This window comes from Lotus japonicus, chromosome 3 (assembly GCF_012489685.1).
Source record: "Lotus japonicus ecotype B-129 chromosome 3, LjGifu_v1.2".
Taxonomy (NCBI): domain Eukaryota; kingdom Viridiplantae; phylum Streptophyta; class Magnoliopsida; order Fabales; family Fabaceae; genus Lotus; species Lotus japonicus.
Window position 1 is genome coordinate 56,178,832 of NC_080043.1, and position 20,807 is coordinate 56,199,638.

Below are 20,807 nucleotides of genomic sequence, written 5' to 3' on the forward strand. Positions count from 1 at the left end.
GCGAATCAGTATGGTTCCTCCAGCGCTCCGCCCCCCCTCGTGGAAGTACGAACTGAAAGAGTTTGAGGATATGACTTCGGAAGAAGTCACCTCCTTGTGGGATTCCCGAATCAACTTCAACTCCCTTGTGGAGACAAACCTTGTGTTTGAGATAAGGAAAAGATAAGGAAAATTGGGCTTCAAGAGGCCTGCCAAGCTGTCATGACTAAAAGTTTGGAAATTGCTGCTATTTCCAAAATGATAGAGATTGAGTCCAACAGCTTTGATGGGCTTTCTAGCGCTAAGAAACTTGAAGATAAAGAAAAAGAAAATGAAAAACTGAAGTCCACCATGAAGCTGTTAGAAAAATCTAACAAGGTCAACGAGAAGAAAGCCGCGGATCTGGCTTTAGATCTTGAAAGACTGAAAAAGACTTTGGAGGAAGGTGAAGCCTTACTGAAGGCGAAGGAAGAAGAGACTCAGAAAATGAAGGAAGAGGCGAACTCTTTGGCCTCAGAAAAACAAATTTTGAACAAGACTGTTGATGACCTCTCTGCCGAAGTGGCCTCTCTGAAAACCTCGATTCTATCCCAACTTGAAACTGGCTTCAACAAAGCTAAAGAACAAATCTTGTTCCTCAATCCCGACATGCCTATCAAGATTGAAGGCATTGATCCTTATGCTAGGATCGTTGAAGGAAAGTTAGTCACGCCCAACTTTGATGAAGAAGAAGAAGAAGGAGAAGAAGAAGAAGAAGAAGAAGAAGACAAGGACAACAACAACAACAACAACAACAACAAAGAGGGCGAAGGGGAAAGCAATTAACCCCTTCTTGAGAAAATTTGAAATGATATTTTGTTTCCCGTTGGTCTTATATCAAACGGTTGACTTAGTTTCCTGCTTTCTTACTTCTTGCATCTCCCGCTCTAATTAAAATGTAACGCCCCCCATTTAATATTAATGCAACAAAGTTTATGTTTAAAATCTAAGTGTCACCACTACACTATGCATTAATATCATCTATCTTCATCTAAAATCTTCCCATTCCTTCTTAAAAAGCAATAACTCAATAATCTAATTCGAAGGTTATTGTGTTCTCTAAACTTAAAGTACTGCACCAACAGTATGAGAATATGAAAATAATTTACTGCGAAAATACCTTTCATCTGAATTTATTTATCCGCAAGGCGCTGGTCTTAACAAGTTTGTCTACTTTATAAAGAAGACTTTAACGAATTCTTTAAAACTTGAAGCCCTAGGCTTATCAAAATTTTCTATTTCATGAAAAATTTGATTCTTCTTTAACAACTATTCTTTGAATTCATAAGGCTTTTTCATTTTTGAATTGAATCAAAAATAAAAAGATCAGAAGCGCAATTTGTTCTGATATAGAAATTTGCTCGCTTGGAGACTTTGTGCTTAAGTTGGACAAGCTTAATCCAAGTTAAGGCTATGCATATGAATTCGTGGCCAAACGCTCTAGTTTTAAGAGACTTACTCTTTCTCAATTGTCTGGAATCGCCCAATTGATAGACCTAAGTTGAAAAGTAACTTAAATGCTAACAAAGCACTCAAGAAATTTTTAAAGGTTATGCCTCGTTAAAAACTCTCCCGCCTGGGGTAGAGAAAAGAGTGCATACCTGTTTTTTCATTAAAATATAACATGATGCCTCGTTAAAAACTCTCCCTAATGGGTAGAGAAAAGAGTGCATGCTACTGAGTCTTAATAAACAACCACATAGCCTTGACACTTAAACAAGTACAGAAACCACAAAGCAAACAACACGACGTAGTCTCTGAACAAAATGAAACACACTGAAACGAAACAAACAGAACACCACTTCAACTGTAGTAGTAACACAAGTGTTGTGCATTCCATGCTCTTGGAACCCTGCGCCTAGATAACTCCTCCAAGTGGTAAGCCCCTTGTCCCAAATCACGCAGAACTCTATTTGGACCTTCCCAGTTAGGTGTCAGCTTTGAATCAGTTGAACTCTTTTCCTTTCTGCGCAATACCAAATCGCCCACTTTCATGCTCCTAGGCACCACTCGAGTATTATAACGTCTTTCTGACCTTTGTTTGACTGCAGCCTCCCTTAAACGAACTTCTGCCTTCACCTCGTCTGCCAAATTCAAATCCACTAGAACATTTTCTCGATTTTGGTTCTATTCATACGCTGCCACTCGAAAAGTCATGTCTTGTATTTCCACTGGAATCATCGCGTCAACTCCGTAAGCAAGCTTGAAAGGTGTTTCTCCAGTAGTGGATTGGGGTGTTGTGTTATAAGCCCAAACCACTGTGATCAATTCCTCAACCCATAATCCTTTTGCTTCGCCCAATCTCTTTCTCACCCCATTCAAAATCACTTTGTTTGCTGCTTCAACCTGCCCATTAGATTGTGGGTGCTCCACTGAGGCGAACCTTGTTTCAATCCCCATCTCTGTACAAAAATCTCTAACCTTCCGGCTTGTAAACTGTGTTCCATTATCAGAAACAATGGTTGCTTGCACTCTAAACCTACAAATTATCTTCCTCCAATAAAATTTCTTAACCTTCTCAGCTGTAATCTTCGCCATTGACTCTGCTTCAATCCACTTCGTGAAATAATCCACTGCCACTAAAACAAACTTGACTTGTGCCCCTGCTGGAGTGAATGGACCCAGGATATCAACGCCCCACATCGCAAATGGCCATGAAGAACTCATTGAACTTAGAACTTCAGGGGGTGCCTTATGAAGACCAGCAAAAACTTGACATTTTTCACATTTCTTGACATATTCCATACAATGGCCCTTTAAAGGTTGCCAATAAAATCCTGCCCTCAACACCTTCGAAGCCAAAGATCTTCCCCCTATATGACTGGCACAGACTCCCTCATGTACCTCAAACATAACTCTTTCTGAATCCTCTTTACTAACACATCTTAACAGTGGAACTCCTACGCCCCTTTTGTAAAGTTGTCCTCCCATCATTGTATAGCGACTTGCTTCTCGAATCTGATCCTTTGAAAATAAAGCTAAGTCTGACCCATCCGCTTCCAAACACATTCGAATTTTATCCATCCAATCTAGCGTTGGTCCGCCAGTTGCCATCACAACATCATCCTCCTTCACACTTGGACCCTTCAAAGTCTCTTGAATCACAGACTTGTTGTTACCTGGTTTCTTTGTGCTTGCTAGTTTGGATAATATGTCAGCCCTTGTATTTTCCTCTCGTGGAACATGATTTACCTGAAACTTGTCCATCTGCTTCAACAATTCTTGAACCTTTACCAAATACTTAGCCAACTGAATATCCTTCGCCTGATAATCTCCCTTTATCTGATTTGCCACAAGCTGAGAATCAGTTTTTATTACAATACAGCGTACATTCATCTCCAAGGCAAGCCTCACCCCTGCTATTATTGCTTCATATTCCGCTTGATTGTTGCTCGCCTTGAAGTCAAACTTGAGAGATTGCTCAATAAATACTCTGCCTTGTCCCTCCAAAACTATACCACCTCCACTTCCTTTTAAATTTGATGAACCATCAACAGACAAAAACCATTCCACTTCTTCAGATACTCTCTCTTCTGGAGACATCTCATTCACAAAATCTATTAAGCCTTGCGCCTTTATCTGTCCCTTCTTCTCAAACACTATACCAAACTCTGACAATTCAACAGCCCAAGAAACCATACGCCCTGCTAAATCAGGCTTTTGGAGTACTTGGCGTAGGGGAAAGTCATTTTTGACTTTGATTTGAAAACCTTGAAAATAAGGCCTCAACTTTCGGGCTGTGATAATCAAAGCTAGCGCAGCTTTTTCTATTTTTTGATACCTTGACTCAGCCCCTTGTAAAGCATGGCTCACAAAATATATAATTCTCAACTCCTCTTTAAATTCTTGCAACAAGACAGAACTCACAGCATTATCTGATATGGAAATGAAAATTGACAACGGAATACCTGGAATTGGTTTTGACAATATGGGAGGCTTAGCCAGATGCTCCTTTAAAGCTTGGAAAGCCTGCTTGCACTCATCTATCCATTGAAAAGCTTTGTTCTTCCTCAAACACTGAAAGAACGGAGCCGCCTTACTCTCCGAGCATGGTAAAAATCGTGACAAAGCCGCAATTCTTCCTGTTAGCTTCTGTACTTCTTTCACTGATGTTGGGCTTTGCATGTCCATAATTGCTTTGCACTTATCGGGATTAACTTCAATTCCTCTTCTAGTAATCATAAAGCCCAAAACTTTTCCACTCTGAATTCCAAAAGAGCATTTTTCCGGATTCAAACGCATTTTATGCTTTCTGATTTCCCCAAAAGCTTCAGCTAAATCCAAACAATGACCGCCCATTTCTTCTGATTTGACCACCATATCATCGACGTAAATTTCCATGTTGCGCCATACCTGCTTTTCGAAAACCATGTCCATCAACCTCTGGTAAGTAGCTCCTGCATTTTTAAGTCCAAATGACATAGTTTGATAACAATAATTTGCTTGATTTGTCATAAATGCAGTTTTCTCCTCATCTGGCGCATACATGCGAATTTGATGATAGCCCGAGTACGCGTCCATCAAACTCAGCATTTCAAATCCTGAAGCCCTGTCAACCAATTTATCAATGTTTGGTAGCGGATATGAATCTTTTGGACAATGTTTGTTCAAATCTGTATAATCCGTGCACATTCGCCATTTTCCATTACTCTTCTTGACCATAACAACATTAGCCAACCAAGTAGGATACTTCACTTCCCTTATAAAACCTGCATCAATTAACTTATTAGTTTCTGTTTTCACTGCAAGTGCTTTTTCTTCGCCCATCTTACGCTTCAACTGGGCGATTGGTTTCACACCAGGATTCAATGCCAATTTGTGGCAAATGAATTCTGGATCGATTCCCGGAAGATCCTGTGCACTCCAAGCAAACAAGTCTATGTTCTCAGCTAATAGTTGCACCAGTCTGCTTTCCTGGATTGGAGTCATGTTTACACCGACTTTCAAATTCCTTTTGCCCACTTTCACTGTCTTTGTTTCCTCTTCTGGAGTCATTTTGAAATCAGAAAAGCCCTCACTCGGGTCCAAACTAACCACATCTCGATCAACATCAACCCCAAAAACTCTATGTCCCTCCTTCACTGCTCTTTTTCCCATGTGACCATACTGCTTTAAACTGTCGGAATAGCATTTCCTAGCAACCACCTGATCAGCCTTCAAAGTTCCAACTCCACCGTTGTCCAATGGATACTTAACTGTTAAATGTCTTGTTGAAATAATCGCCCCAAGTTTGTTGAGCGATGGTCTTCCGATAAGCACATTATACGGCGACGTACACTGTACCATAAGTAACTTAATGGCAAAGGCTTTCTCATTTTTACCTTCACCAAACACGGTATTTAGCTCCACATACCCTCTAACAAATACTTTCTCACCTGAGAAATCAACTAACGCCCCATCATATGGCAATAAATCAGTTTCTGTAAGCCCTAACTTTTCAAATGCATCGCCATATATCAAATCTGCAGAACTCCCCTGATCCAACAGTACCCTCTCAATTTCATAATCAGCAATTTTTAGCATCACCACAATGGGATCATCTTCATGAGGCTGAACTCCCTCAAAATCTTTAACGGTAAATATAATATCAGGGTGGTTGATTCCCCAACTCCCCCAGTCATTAGCATACACAGCATTCATAGAGTGAACGTACCTCTTTCTGGAAGAATTGGTCATGCCTCCTCCCCGAAATCCTCCAAATATAGAATGGATACGCCCTTTAGTTTCACCTCCAGTTTGCTTTTTTGGCTCCGCCTCTTCAATTTCCTTTCCTGTATCATCACGCTTCGTTGAAGTTCCAGCTCCCTCTGATTCTTTTCGCCCTTCAAGTTAACGCATATAGCCTGCTTTTATCAAAGCCTCGATCTCCTTCTTTAAAGTAAAACAGTCATCAGTATTGTGTCCCGCAATTCGGTGATACTCACACCACTTACTTCTGTCCATGTTGCCTGGTGGGCGTTTCGGTTGTTTAGGAAAACGAATCGTGTTAGCCTCCAAACACATGTGCAATGCTTCAGTTAAATTAACCGCAAGTGGGGTCGACCTGTCTTGTTGGTTTCTAGTCCACGTCATTGATTGTCCATAACCACGATTTCCATAAGGCTGAGCACGATTTCGAAAATTAGAGCGGTTATCAAAACGACTTGAATTATTGTAACTTCTCTCTCCTTTTGTAACTGCTCCGCCCGAACGCTGATCGTTAACCACCGCCTTTTTCGAATCTGACTATTGTTGTTGGCCAGTAACCGCTGCACTCTTGCGGTTTCTCTTTATGCGAACACTTTGCTCCTCCCGAATGAAACCTTGTACCCTGCTTCGCAACTCCGCCATTGTCTCCACGGGCTTACGACTCAAACTGCTGTTCAGACTTCCTAATTGAAGGCCCAATTCAAAAGCAGCAATACAAATTTCTGGCATTTTATCTTCCAAATGCACTGATAGTTGATTGAAACGCCCCATAAAGGATTGAAGACTTTCATTATGCCTCTGTTGCAAATTAAATAAAGCTGCTGGGGTCACTTTCTGGGCGCGACTAGTTGAGAATTGAGACAGAAATTTCGCCGATAAATCCATGAACCCTGCAATTGAACGCGGTGGGAGCGTTGTAAACCAAGTCATTGCTGACTTTTTGAGAGTTGAAGGAAGCATTTTACACTTCAGAGCATCTGAAGCGCCCACAATAACCATTTTGGTGTTGAAATACACCAAATGATCCTTTGGGTCAGAATCTTCGTAACAAGAATCAAGAACCAAAGTCTTCAAGTTGTCTGGAACGGTTGTATTTGCAATGTCTTCTGTGAACGGTTGAAAATCTACCACCATCTCTGCCATTCTACGATCGCCCTCATGCAAGCCCCGATCCTGATTGATCTCAGCAAGTTGAGTTTGCAGTTGTTGATTGTGTTGACGAATATCAGTTAGATCCGCCATGATCTGTTGCAAAATGTCGGGCGGAACATTTTCATGGTTAACATGATTGTCCCTTCCGTTTGCTCCAGATCGATTCACCATTTTCAGTGAGTTTGAAGCCTAGGATTGAATTCCTCGGCCCCACGGTGGGCGCCAATGTTCCGGTCTAGAACTCCGGTCAGGGCTAAGCAATTAGTAAGCAAAAGTAGAATATGACAAAGTAGCAAAATGAGTAAAAAGTGTTGGATCCCCCACCGTATGGGCGGTGTCCTCTTTATATATTATAAGGTTTTGACCCGTTTGGATCATGGGTCGCCTGGCCCAATAATACAAATTCGGTAAGTCCGCAAGACTACAAAGGTTGTAAGCCCAATAACAGTACAATCACCAAATTCCCTAATTCTGTTGTTGGGGATTCTGGTGTGAAGTTGAGGTTGGGTGTCGTTGGGGCTATGATCTGTGGTGGTTTGGGGGGCGATGGCAGACGAAATGTAGGTTCTAACGGCGAAGGTAGAGAGACAATATAATCTTCTTTTTTTTTAGACGGTGAGAGACAATATAATCACAAGCACTTAGATGCCATTCTTTTCTCAAATCTCAACTTTCACGTTATTGGTTACAAACCGAAACAACTCCAATACTTCCTCTAATTACAAAACCATCCCATCAAGTCACCAAATCTTCATCTTTTTAAGGTGTAAATATGCATGTAATTTCTGGTATCATTTTCTAAGTTGACAACATCAAATGAAGGGCTTTAGCCCCATTTATTTATTCATATAAAAAAAAACATCAAAATTAGGGCCGGAATTAAGCAAGTAACAAGAAACTTCATTTATGCGTTCTCTTCTTTGAACACTTGCTACCAGAGACAAATGCTGCGGTATAATGTGAATTGAGCAGCTCCCGAGGAATAGGTGCACCAGCAGATTTTAGAACACCAATTAGTTCACAAAAAACTTTCTTATTCGAGCTATTCACAAAAACTATGGCTTGACCTTCCTCTCCCATCCTAGATGCCCTTCCAATCATATGAACATACTCGTCAATGGAATTAGGCATGTCGAAAACAATTACCTGTCTTACACCAAGCAGATCAACTCCCCTACCCAATACTCCAGTAGCCACAATCACTGTGACCTCGCCCGCTGCGAAGGATTGCATTATTTCTCTCCTTTCCTTCATAGGCTTTTCACCATGAATTGAAACTGCTTTAATTCCAATCACAACTTTAATCGTATCCGCCAGGAGATCTGCCCCGATTCTGGAGCCGACATATATGACAACAGGTGGCTTAAAATGTTGTTCACTTCGCATGATCTCAAACAGCTTCGACTTCTTTTGTTTTGAATCAACCCAGATAGCTATCTGCTTGACCGCCTTATTTGGACAATTAGGATTCCCAACAGTTACAACCGCAATGTCTTTTGCCAGAGAGTTTGCCATTTTTTCTATGTCACTAGTTATTGTTGCAGTAAACATCAAGACCTGAGGTTGTGACAAAGCTTGATATATCTGCAAGACCTGGTCTCGAAAACCCCTTTGCAGCATGCAGTCCACCTCATCCACAACTAAAGTCTTCACATCATCTAAGTCAATCTCATGCTTCGTTAAAAGATCAATAAGCCTTCCTGGGGTTGCCACAATCAACTCAACACCTTGTTGAATGCGGTGGACTTGTCCAGGCATTGCATCACCGCCTACCACAAGGGCAGTTTTGAAAGGTAAACTCTTTCCCATCGCTTTAGCATGCTCTTCAATCTGTATACAGAGCTCTCTGGTAGGTGATAACACTATAGCTAAAGGCTTCTTCTTATTTGGATCATACAGCAGACGTTGAATCCCACATTCAGAAACTATTGGAATAAGAAAGGAATCAGTCTTTCCTGATCCTGTATCAGCTAAAACAAGCAAGTTTGTCCCCTTCAAAGCAATAGGGATTGCTTGCATTTGGACAGGGGTAGGCTTGTCATATCCTGCTGCTTCCATATTGTGGAGAAGCTTTTCATGGAGGTTACAGGAAGCGAATGTCGAAACCGGCTCCGCAACATCACGGTTCACACGAATGTCAAGTTTCTTTCTTAGCAATTCAGCCCGATTACCACCTGAAGATGAAGCTCCTGATTTGAAATCAGTATCTCTAACATAAAAGCACTCATCAGCTGCAGGTAGCTTTACGGGTAAGGGAGGACCTCCAACAGAAGACGAGGATTTGGCAATTCTGCTCAGTATTGATTGTTTGCATTCCATGCTGCAAACATCATCATCAGTTTGATCACAGATATACTCACCATAGCGGCCACATATAACACACTTGGGCTCATCAGGCAGAGCCTCCCTTTGGTCCTTAGAACTCACCTTGACACCATTTCCAGCATCTAAAATTGCAAATAGGAAAATCAGCTCAATTGGGTTGGTATTTTCAGAAATCCAAAAAACACTATGCTTTAAGACATAACATTTCATACCAAGCCACAAAAAGTGCCAGACAAGAATTGGGTGAGGAATTCAACAACAACAACAACAGCTCCACCACAACAAACAACAACAGTAACCATAACCTAAAATTTATCCCAGGATCTACTACACCAACAACAACAACGCTTTGCTTGAAGACAATACACTCTAAACCAAGCCACAAAAAGTTCAAACCAAGAGTCTTTAGAATATCAAAAAGGTTGTTCACTCTGCCAACCAAGAAGTGAATGAGGAATACAATAACAGTAACAATAACCTAAACAATTAACCTTAGGTCCGCCACATTGATTAAACTCCATGATTTAGTGTGCATTTGGATTTTCGTTTAACTCAACGTCAAAATCGTACTTCTCCGATCCACGTTAAATTAAATTCAACATGGAAAATTCTATCTACTGCATTGGTGGTTTGAAATACATGAAATCATGTTTGCGTCGACTCCATCCAAATTTTCAAAAAGACTATTATTATCCACTGGATTAAAATCAGTGCCAAAAAAGCATGACTAGCAATTTTTATTTGAATTGACAAAGTGGGTATAAAAATTTCATTCCAATCAGTTCAATTAACAACTCACAGCAAGAGACCATGTTAAAGGGTACACGAATTGAAGCATATAAAAGCAAAATTCAGGTGAAGGAATTAGGAGTTACCATTAGGTGCATCTCCTCCGGTTGCGAGCGATGAAATCTTCGGTGAGTCATTGGCAATGGGGTGAGAATCAGCCATGTTGTCCCTCAGGAGAAGGAGGAGGAAGAAGAAAGAGTTTATATAGGGTTTCGAAAACTGAGTGCGCCCCAAACGGTTCTTGTTCTTGTTCTTCTTCAAGTTCTGAATGGGTTGCTTGGCTTTTATAGAAAAATGGAAGAATGAATAAGGAAAGAAAGAAAAAAAAAGAAAGAAAAAAGATAGGATCATGGAATTGGGATAGAATAATGAGGTTTGTATATATCATTATTGCATAGGATAAGGATTAAAAACACTGTAAATTATTTACACATACAGTCAATTAATAAAAAATTATTTTAAAATTAATAACTCTTTCTTTAAGACCACCAAATTTTTAATTGCAAAATCATATTTTTTATCCAGAATTATGATGGGATAGTCAAAATAAGTAATAAAAAATATTATTTTATAATATTTAAATGAATAATTATAGATGATTCAAAAGTGAAAATAATATTGACTTGAAAAAGTATTAATTGCATAATTAATTAAAACTTGAAGGCCAAAACAATATATAATTGTAAAATTACATTATTTTTACAAAGAATAAGATGAAATAATCAATATTTTTCTAAAAACATTATTTTATTATATTTAAAAAATTAACTAGATGGTTCACAAGTGGAAATAATTGACTTGACCAAGTATTAATTACACAATTAATTAAAATTTTAAGTTAAAAATTGAATTCATTTAATGATATTTAAAATATTAAACTTATTAAATTATTATTGAAATAAGATGAAATAGTCAATACTTTATATAAAAGTATTATTTAAATTAGTAATTGTCTTTCTTCATCATTTTAATAATAGCAAAGGTGTATCATTTTTTTTTTTGAAAGATAAAGGAATGTAAATTAATAACCAAAAAGAAACCCCTAAGGACAGCACCCTTAGGGAGCGAAGGAAACCCCAAAAATAAGGCACCACGACGCACAAAGAAAACCCAACTAGGCCGCACAAAAGGATCAAAACCGGATTACAAACAAACCGGACACAAAGGAAAAAAGCCACAGACAAACCCTATAAATTTCCTTAAACCATAGCCCGAATAGAACCAAAAATCAAGCCTTGAAATGATCTCGTAAACCTTTTCCAAACCTCGAATAGCCTCAACGTCGCTTCCTTCAAACTTAAGACCCAAGACTTTGCCAAGAAGCCACGTCTTTTCGAACGCGTGAAGTAAGGCCCGCCGCTAGAAGGAGAAGATGCCGGCGACGACAAGGGTGAAGGACCCTCATCGGCCGCCCGCACCTCCTCGCACGCCAGGGAACGAGCACAAGTACTCAAGCAAGAAGGAGGAGTCTTCAAAGGACGACCGCGCCGACGGGGAGGCTAAGGAAGATCCACAACAGTGTATCATTTTAAAAGTGGTTGACCGGTGAACCATTATATATGGTTGTTAGATAAAATATTAAACAATGTTTCACATGTGGAAATAACATTAACGTCCTCGTAGGATAGCTCAAGTGGTAGGAGTTAGGGACATATAGGTTGGGTAGGGGGAGGTCTAGTGATCAATTCCTGGTGGGTGCAATTTATCTTTCCGATGTACAAAAAAAAAGAAATAACATTAACTTTTTTTTCGATGAAGAGGGAGGGCTTCACAACCCAACTACAAAAATAAACAACCTAAATGCCTCTAACTAAGGTAGTAGAAGAAAAGTCAGCTGCAAAAGGCACATAACAGAAAGCAAGAAGAGAATCAAAAATAGTAATCCCCAGGGAACTTGTCAATCCTCTCTTGGCCAACGCATTAGCTTCATGATAAACGTGGCCCCATCGCACCTGGGCGAAGGCTGAAGGATACCCTTAATCTGATGCACCAGCGGAGCACAGGGATGAGAAGTTGTACACCCACGAGACAGAAATTGAATACACACGGACGAGTCCGATTCAGTGAACACTCGCGTGTACCCGCGAGCAAGAAGGAGTTGGACACCGTTGAGGATTCCCCACAACTCCGCCTGAAGAGTATTACAGGATCCTAGCCTACGCATATACGCAGTGACAAGACAACCTGACTGGTCTCTAACAATCCCACCACAAGATGCTACATCAGCCGTCGGGGAAAAAGCACCATCAACACTTCACTCACCCTGGATCAGGAGGCCACAAACGAATTGGAGGGATATCACTTGATGGGTTTACTACGCGAGTCACATGAGCTTTCTGCAAGGCTTCCTTATAGTAGCCTCTGCGAGCTAGAATCACGCTCACATTCCCATAACTTGAGGGAGCGATGTCATCAAAAACCTTCCTGTTGCGAGCTTGCCATATTGCATCCATAGCCAACCCCGCCACCAGACTCTAGTCAGAGAAACCATAACAAGGCCCAGTCTCCTTCAAGTTCAAGCGGAGCCACTCTTCCCACGGTTGAGAGTAGAAAGGATCACCTGTTCTCAGCTTCGTTAACATCTCCCACGTCCCAGCTGCAACTGGACATTCCCTGAAAACATGTTCTGTTGACTCTATTTGCCCGCAAAGAGGGCAGGCATCGAAGCTGGCAAGATGTCGCCGGAGACGCTCCCTATTAGTTGGCAAGCTGCCAGAGGTTACGCGCGGGAGCAAGTTAACACGGTACGGTCCGTGCCACTCCCACACCATGTCTGCTAAAGGATCCCGAGCCATGTATGCATGGCTTGCTAGAGTCTCATAAGCAGAGCTCACAGAGAAGCGGCCATCATTAGTAGGCAGTCACGAAATAGTATCCTGACCACGCTGAGCACATGCAGGAGCCATCCCCATAATCTTATTGAAAACTGAGTTGGGGACCCAATGTTGTAACCTAGCCACATTCCACCCACCTGAGGCTTCAACAAAATCTGAAACAAATTGGAAAGGACAAGACTGCCATCCCATGGCCTAGGCGCAAGATGCCAAGGCTCCAACAATAGGAATTCAATTACTAGACCAGAAATTAACTTGAGTTCCATTCCCTACTCTCCAACCCAAATTATCATGTACCTTTGGCCAGCTTTTACATGCTCCTTTCCAGAAGTGAGAAGAAGATGACCGACTCCTAAACTGGGGAACCAAATCACTACCACAACTGTACTTGGATTTCACCACGCGGACCCATAGGCTCTCTTTATCTTGGCATAGTTTCCAAGCCGCTTTCATCATGAAAGCTTGATTAACTAGACGAGCTTGTCGTAGTCCTAACCCCCCGGCCGCCTTAGGCTTGCAAAGATTTGCCCATCGCTGCCAATGAACCTTACGGTGGTCATTTGAATCTCCCCAAACAAAAGAGCGGCACGCCTTATCAATACCATCACAAATCACCGAAGGTAACAGAGTTGTTTGCATAATGTACGATGGTAGCGCCTGAAGCACCGATTTCGTGAGAGTTAATCTCCCCGCGAAGGATAACTGCTTGCTCTTCCACGAACTCATACGACTTTTTGCCTTATCCAGGATATAATTATAGGAAGCTGCCCTGATTACCCACTAGAACACCTAAATATTTGCCCAGATCCGCAGCCCTCATGAAGCCAAACTCCTCACTTATCTGATGCCTCACCACTTCTTGAACATTATTTGAGAAAAAAATCCTGGTCTTCTCTTTATTAACTTTCTGCCCGGAGCTTTTTGCAAACATATCCAAGCAAGTCATGATCACCTCCACTTGGTCCAACCTAGCCTCCGCAAAGAGAATTAGGTCATCCGCAAAAGCCAAGTGGGATAGCTCAGGACTAACTCTCCTGAGTTTGATTGGTTTCCATAAGCCAAAACCAACCGATGAAGAGATGATTTGAGACAATCGCTCCATGCATATTACAAAGAGATAAGGAGAGATTGGATCTCCTTGTCTCACACCCCGTTGAGGCTGAAATGTCTCCAAGGCCTCCCCATTCCATAGAACTTGCATCCTTGGCGTAGATATGCACTGCTCAACCAAACTAACAAACTGATCCGGGAAGCCAGCATCAAGGAGACTATCCTTCACAAAACACCATCTAAGACGATCGTACGCCTTTTCAAAATCAATCTTTATCGCCATCCATCCAAAATTACCTTTCTTGCAATTCATAGAGTGGATTACTTCCTCTGTAATGATGATATTGTCACTGCTAGTTCGCCCAGGCACAAAACTGCACTGCTCAGGGCCTATAATTAGTGGCATGATTTCTCTCATTCGGCACACAAGAATCTTTGTAATTACCTTATAAGAGATGTTACATAGACTGATGGGTCGAAAATGTTTGACAACGGATGCTTGCTCAATCTTTGGAATGAGAGTAATAATGGTTTGATTCAAGGTAGCTACCGCTCGCGGGTCTCGGAAGACCGCTTTCACTAACTCGCAGAGCTTCTCCCCCACCACCTCCCATTGTTGTTGATAGAACAAGGCATGAAGACCATCCTTCCTCGGAGCTTTGTACCCCCCGATACTGAATAAGGCTCTATGAATCTCTTCATTAGTGACTTCCTCATTTAGTTCTTGCCAATACTCCCCCGACAGCACAGGAAAGCACCCCGATAGACAAAGGGGCTCGTGTACGCCCTCTTTAGCGTACAAGTTCTTATAGAAATCTGTCACTATAGCCTCTAGAGTCGATGGTTCCTCCACCCACTCACCATTCTCCTTCTGGAGCTTGGAGAAGTGTTTTCGCCAGCGACGAGCGACGGTGGCACCATGGAAAAACCGGCTATTCCTGTGGCCAAAAACCAGCCAGCGAGAGCTCCTATACCTCTTCTAACTCTTTCTAGAGATCCTTCTGCAAGGCTTCAAGGCTTGGATTAGGTCCAGTGGACAAGGCTCTTGTACTGCCATCCAGCCTTCTCATGACCTTACGCTTCCGTTTAAATATGTTACCAAAAACATCTCGATTCCAATCTTTCAAGCAAGATTGAAGGTGCTCCATCATGCCCATCCAATCCTAGTGCGGGTCCCATGCTTGCTTCACTAGCTCATGAAACCCTGGATGGGTCATCCAAGTCGCGAGCATCGGGAAGGTGACGATTGAGCCCAGGCACTAGGGGTGTACAAGACCCGGCCCTACCCGCCAACCCGTCCCGGCCCAAGCCTTTAGGGCCGGGTTCAACCCGGTCCAATCATTAAAAGAGACCGGGTTCGGGTTGATCTTTGAGTTATCCGACTTCGGGTAGGGTCGGGTTCGGGTTGACACTCGGGTCACCCGGCCCGTCCCACATATATATTTTATAAAATTTTAATTTGTTATAATGATTAAAATGTGATACATGATGCTCAAATTTATCTTACCATGTAGATGAAAATAAAATGTTTAACATTTACCTTATGAATTAAATAAACGTTGGTCAAACTATGAACACTTTCATGCTCTAACAAGAGAAAATCATGTGTGTGTATTATGCATATGTGAGACAAGTGAAGAAATGATCAAACAAAATGTAAACCTCTAAAGTGCAATAGATTATGAAAGAATTGGATCCTTTCAAGTTATTTATTCTAAAAAATAGTTCCAACTTATAACTCTTTTAGTATGTTATTATCTTTAAATCTTACAATTAGTATCAAATAGTCTTAAACTTATTGTCCCTCGGGCCAACCCGGTCCCGTCCTACATAGAACCGTCTTAAATTGGACCCGCATAATGTCGGGTTGCTTCGGGTCTAGAGACGGGTTAGGGTCTATGAATTGACCCGATCAATATTTAGGGCCGGGTTAGGGTTAACCAAAACCCGTCCCTTGTACACCCCTACCAGGCACAACTTCTAAAGACAGAAGCAAGGGGGGCTGATCAGACTTCAGCGGGTTAAGGTGTGTTGCATGGGCATCGGGAAAACGCAAACTCCATTTCAAGTTAGCAAGCCCGCGATCCAACCTTTCTTTCAGAGGCCTTCGCTGCCAAGTAAAGCTAGGTCCAATGAAACCCAAGTCAATGAGCTCACAATCATCAATAATATCTGCAAACTCCCTAGCCCCTCTAGGAGTTCCCTGAGACACGCTACTCCATCTTTCACAGTCGGAGGTTATGGCGTTAAAGTCACCTATAAGAGCCCAAGGGATATCAACAGAGGCATGGGTGTCACGAATCACCTCCTAGAGGCTACCTCGTTGAGCATACCTAGGGCTCCCATAGACTGCGGTAAGTAGCCAAGGTGCCCCGGCCTTCCAACGGAGCTGCATAGAGAGGTGCTGAGAAGTAGAGTATGTATCTTGCACTATCCACAAGGAAGAATCCCACAAGCACCAAATTCCCCCTGACTTCCCAGTCGCATCCACCTTTGCATGCCCATCAAAACCAATGTCGTCAATAATTTTATCAGCTGATACACCACTTAGTTGGGTCTCTAACATAATCAAGAAGGAGGCAGAATGAAGAGCACACAAGTCTTTAACAAGTCCTCTAAACCCTTTAGCCTTGGTGCCTCTGCAATTCCAACTGATGAGATTCATTAACAACTATTGGAGAGTTGTTGGGTCTGAGACCCAGTTCATGTCTGCTGAGGCATATCCTCAAAAACACGTTTAGGCCTCGGAGAAGAACCTCCACGTCCCAGGCTCCTGCCATCACCAACTACACTGTCAATGTTCAGGGTGGGCTTAACAGCGAGGATCATGGAGGAAGAAGTAGCACTCATGCTACTAGGCCCATTGATAGTACCCTCATGGTGATCCCTAATCAAGATACGAAGAGGGCTCGACCCAATGGGCTTTCCTGTGGTATGTTTCGTCACGTTGGCCCCATCACACCGAGTATTATTTGACTCATTAAAGGCAGCATGCCTATTTTTGCTGCATTAGACTTGATTGGTTGCTGGCTTCCAACCGAGCCCACTTTATTCTTTCCTTTATTGCTTTTACCGTTACCAACTTCCTCTCCTTTAATTCCGCGTCGAATATTCTTGCGTTTCACCAACATCCATGGGCCAAGCATGGCCTCATCCGATTTTTCTCCTGGGATCTCGGAAACCTCCCCCTTCCCGTTAGTCACGTCAATCATGGAGTCTTGACTGACAGGTGCATTAATTGCCACGTTCAGGTCACCTGGGTTAGAAACCCGAATTTCATCTTGATTTCCCGCCGCCACCTTCTCCGGTTTGCCTATGTCCACAGGTACCAAGTCCCTAGTGGGTGTCACCACCAGGGATCATGGTTTCATCATCTTCAGTCTAGGGTTTCTCTACTATCACTGCCTCAGTGCACTGTTCACGATGATGGTCATACTTTCCAAAGCCAAAAAAAATCTGATGCAACCCTTCGACTCGATATTCAAGGTAAGACCCATCACACACACAGTTGGTGTTAGCTTCCTACGAAGGTTAATCTCTACACAAATCCGAGCAAACTTCCCCTAGATTGAATGGAGGTGAGGCGATTAATTTTCAACATAGTACCTAATTGCCTTCCAACCCTGGACAGGAACTCGGTATTACATAGCTCAATAGGAATGTCGGGAATCCTAACCCACACTGCCACCTTCTCAACTTTCTTCACACTTGTCATGAAGAAGGGCCTCCACCGCTGCGTGATCAGATAATGGTTAGCTACCATCCAAGGACCTCCAAACAAAGCATTATTGTAGTCCTCCTCCTTTGAGAACCTCACCAGGAAATAGTTATGGGGCATGTCAATGACCTGAACTTGACCTCGAATCCCCCAGAGCCTTGTCAATCGTTGTTCCATGAACCTCAGCGATGCCTTCATTCCTAGGAGCCTCACGACAAACGAGTTCTTTTTCCATGGTTCACACCATCGGGCAAACTCTTCTTTAGTTACTTTAATCTCCGGGCAAGGGTCAAACTCTGTCTCCTGCTCCTCATCCTCCTTGTACCAGCGGTTCTCCGGAAGGTCCTCATCATCCACGTCTTCCATGTATGGACCCATGAAATCATCCTCATCTTCATGAGTCAAGTTCAGTAGTTTGCTTCTATAGGAAACTCCCTCCCCTACATCAGTTAGCCTTAGTTGCTTCCATGTCCATATCAGTGGGGAACACCGGAGCATCCCCTCTAGTTTTGACCTTTTTGGTGCTTCGCACCATATGGTCCTCCTCTTGAGTGGTCTCCGTTGTCGTAACCCTAGTAGAGCCATTGAGCGCAACCATCGCTGGTGATGTAAACTTAATACTATTCCGTAAGTATTAATCACAACTTTCAGATTAAAAATTAAATTCATTTAATTATATTTTCAAATGTAATAAGTAGTAAAATCAATATCAATATATATTATAAAAGAAGAACTTCTATCAGGCTGATTTAGTGACGTGTCGTTCTCACGTTAATTCTTAGTGACGTGTCAATCTCACGTTAATTCTCATAAAAAAAATTCCACGTGTCATTCTCAGGTTAATTCTCATAAAAAAAATACATTTTTAAAAGTTTAGATTTGATTAGGATTTAGGTTGCTTATTTCTTGATTTTATCTTAATTTATTTTTAGAGTATTAATTAATTTTTATGGTATTTTTATTGAATTTTCGGATTTTAATTAATTCAGGATTTTATGAGTTTTTATTGTGATTTACTAGATTTTGATAGTTTTTATCTATATTTATTTAGTACATTTTTTAATTTTAGATTTGATTAGGATTTAGGTTGTTTATTTCATGATTTTATCTTAATTTATCTTATTATTTTTTTTAGAGTATTAATTAATTTTTATGGTATTTTTGTTGAATTTTCGGATTTTTAATTAATTCAGGATTTATGAGTTTTAATTGTGATTTGCTAGATTTTTGAAGTTTTTATCTATCTTTATTTATTACCTTTTTAAATTTTAGATTTGATTAGGATTTAGGTTGTCTATTTCTTGATTTTATCTTAATTTATCTTAAAATCCTTAATTAAATAAAAATCTGAAAATTCAATAAAAATAACATAAAATTTAATTAATACTCTAAAAATAAACTTTTTCTTCACCTAAAATTTATTTCCATTACAAATCTTGAAACCGATTTTTTAAACGTAATTTTAAATCTGATAAACTTTTTCATAAAATTTTACAATTTTAAAAGATTTGCCTTAATTATTTAAGATTTACCTAGATTACTCATTACTAATACTGCATCATTCATCTCCTCCCCTATATGCCTCTACTGTGAACCGGTTGACATGGAGGAAAAATGAGGAAAATCACTCAAGTATGCAACTGCTTCATGTGGTGCTGATAATTGTGTAATGTGATAGTTGTGTAAGTGTTTTACATAAATGTTGTTGAGTAATTAGATTATTTTCCTCATCCTCTTTTGATATATTTGTTCCCCATCTCGCGTTTCAAGGTATTTAGTTCTCTACTCTTTCTTTTCTTGCTTTGGATTATCAATATTTATTTGGGTTCTTATTTTCTGTTTTCATTTTATTTCTTTGTTATTTTCTGAGTAGGATGAAGAGAATCCTAACGAGAAGAAACTATAGGAACCCAATAATTGACAAGAGAAGAAAGAAGAATCTAAGTTCGTGTGAGTGGTGAGTTTCTGATTCAGGTTCGATGTGAGAATGTTTTATAAGCTTTTCCCCTCTAGATTATGATTACTTCATTGGTGAGATTCATGCTAGATTGTGGAGACCCCAAGTTACAGGTGCTCGGAGTTGCTTGCTGATTTTCCCTATGGCTTCAACTCAGATATTTGGTATCAAAGATCTCTTTTGTGGTTAATCATTCATTATATTTCTTTTCAAGTTGGTTATGATGCATGAAGGCTAATTAATTGATGTTCCTTCTCTTTTGAGTTAATTTGCTAGCTGAGATAAGATGAGAACGCTTAAATGATGAAATTCAAATCCTTTCTTCACTAGATTTCAGTTTCATTGACAGGTTGAACTTACCTGTCATTGTTTATGCTTATTTTCTTATAAGTTTTTCTTTTCATTTGTGTATCAGGTTTTTCTTTATTGTTATGAGATAATTATGCTTCATTCTATGAGTCTGTCTCCTCAATTGCGGTTGCTTTGCATTAAGGAAGTTGATTTTGGTCAAGTATTGTGATAATTTTTAAATGCTATCATCATCATTGTCCTTGGGTTGGATCTTTGGTCTGCAAACTTTAATTTTCTGGTGAAAGAAAGTTTTGGGAGATGAGGGATTGATCTCATCTCAAAGTCCAAAGAAAAGTTGTTATGGTATTTGTAGTGAGTAGTTTCTTTTAGTTGTAGAATATAGAAGGTTTAGTATCATATTTTATATTTAATCCAGGCTTTTTGATTAAAAGACAAATTTTCAGTGAACTGTGTTTTTATGTCAGAATAACTTTGCTCTCTTCTTCCAAATTTATTAGTCGGTGATGCATCATAATAATAGGACAATCTAACTATTAAATGGTAGCTTAGTGGTGTATATTATTTGACTTGAAAGCAGGGGCAGAGGCATGAATTTCAGAAAGGGGGGACTAAGATATAAAAGGAACATAATTTGTAAGAAAATTTCAATTTTTATCAACTAAAGAATGTGCAAAAAAAAAAACAAAACAAGAATGAAGTAGCAGCCCAACCTAAGAAAAAACTCCTTTGTTGAAGGCCAAAACTTAAATGGGACATTTTACAAACAGTTGGTGTGCATAATTTTTATAACTTTTTTTTACAAGCAAAACACAAAAACCACAAATTTAATCTCATATAATCAGATCGATTAACAAGGTTATTAAAACTGGACCGTTGATCAAATCGGTGAGGGAATTGGTTCACCGTTCATTGGATCAATCGTAGTTGAATTGTGGTCTGACCGGTATAGCCGCTATAAATTAAA

General features: G+C 40.5%; 2 protein-coding genes across 2 annotated transcripts; one reads left to right on the forward strand and one right to left on the reverse strand.

The window, feature by feature from the left end:
* Positions 1–201: 201 nt before the first annotated feature.
* Positions 202–2,079, forward strand: LOC130744350 (uncharacterized). Its single transcript, XM_057596542.1, has 2 exons — positions 202–680; positions 2,070–2,079. The coding sequence occupies exons 1-2, from the start codon at positions 202–204 to the stop codon at positions 2,077–2,079; spliced, it is 489 nt and encodes a 162-aa protein (XP_057452525.1).
* A 5,514-nt stretch (positions 2,080–7,593) lies between these two features.
* LOC130743361 (DEAD-box ATP-dependent RNA helicase 41) lies at positions 7,594–10,247 on the reverse strand. Its single transcript, XM_057595580.1, has 2 exons — positions 10,059–10,247; positions 7,594–9,305 (listed from the first exon to the last, which is right to left on the reverse strand). Exons 1-2 carry the CDS (start codon positions 10,132–10,134, stop codon positions 7,759–7,761), a joined length of 1,623 nt encoding a protein of 540 aa, XP_057451563.1. The 5' UTR covers positions 10,135–10,247; the 3' UTR covers positions 7,594–7,758.
* Between the last annotated feature and the right edge of the window lie 10,560 nt (positions 10,248–20,807).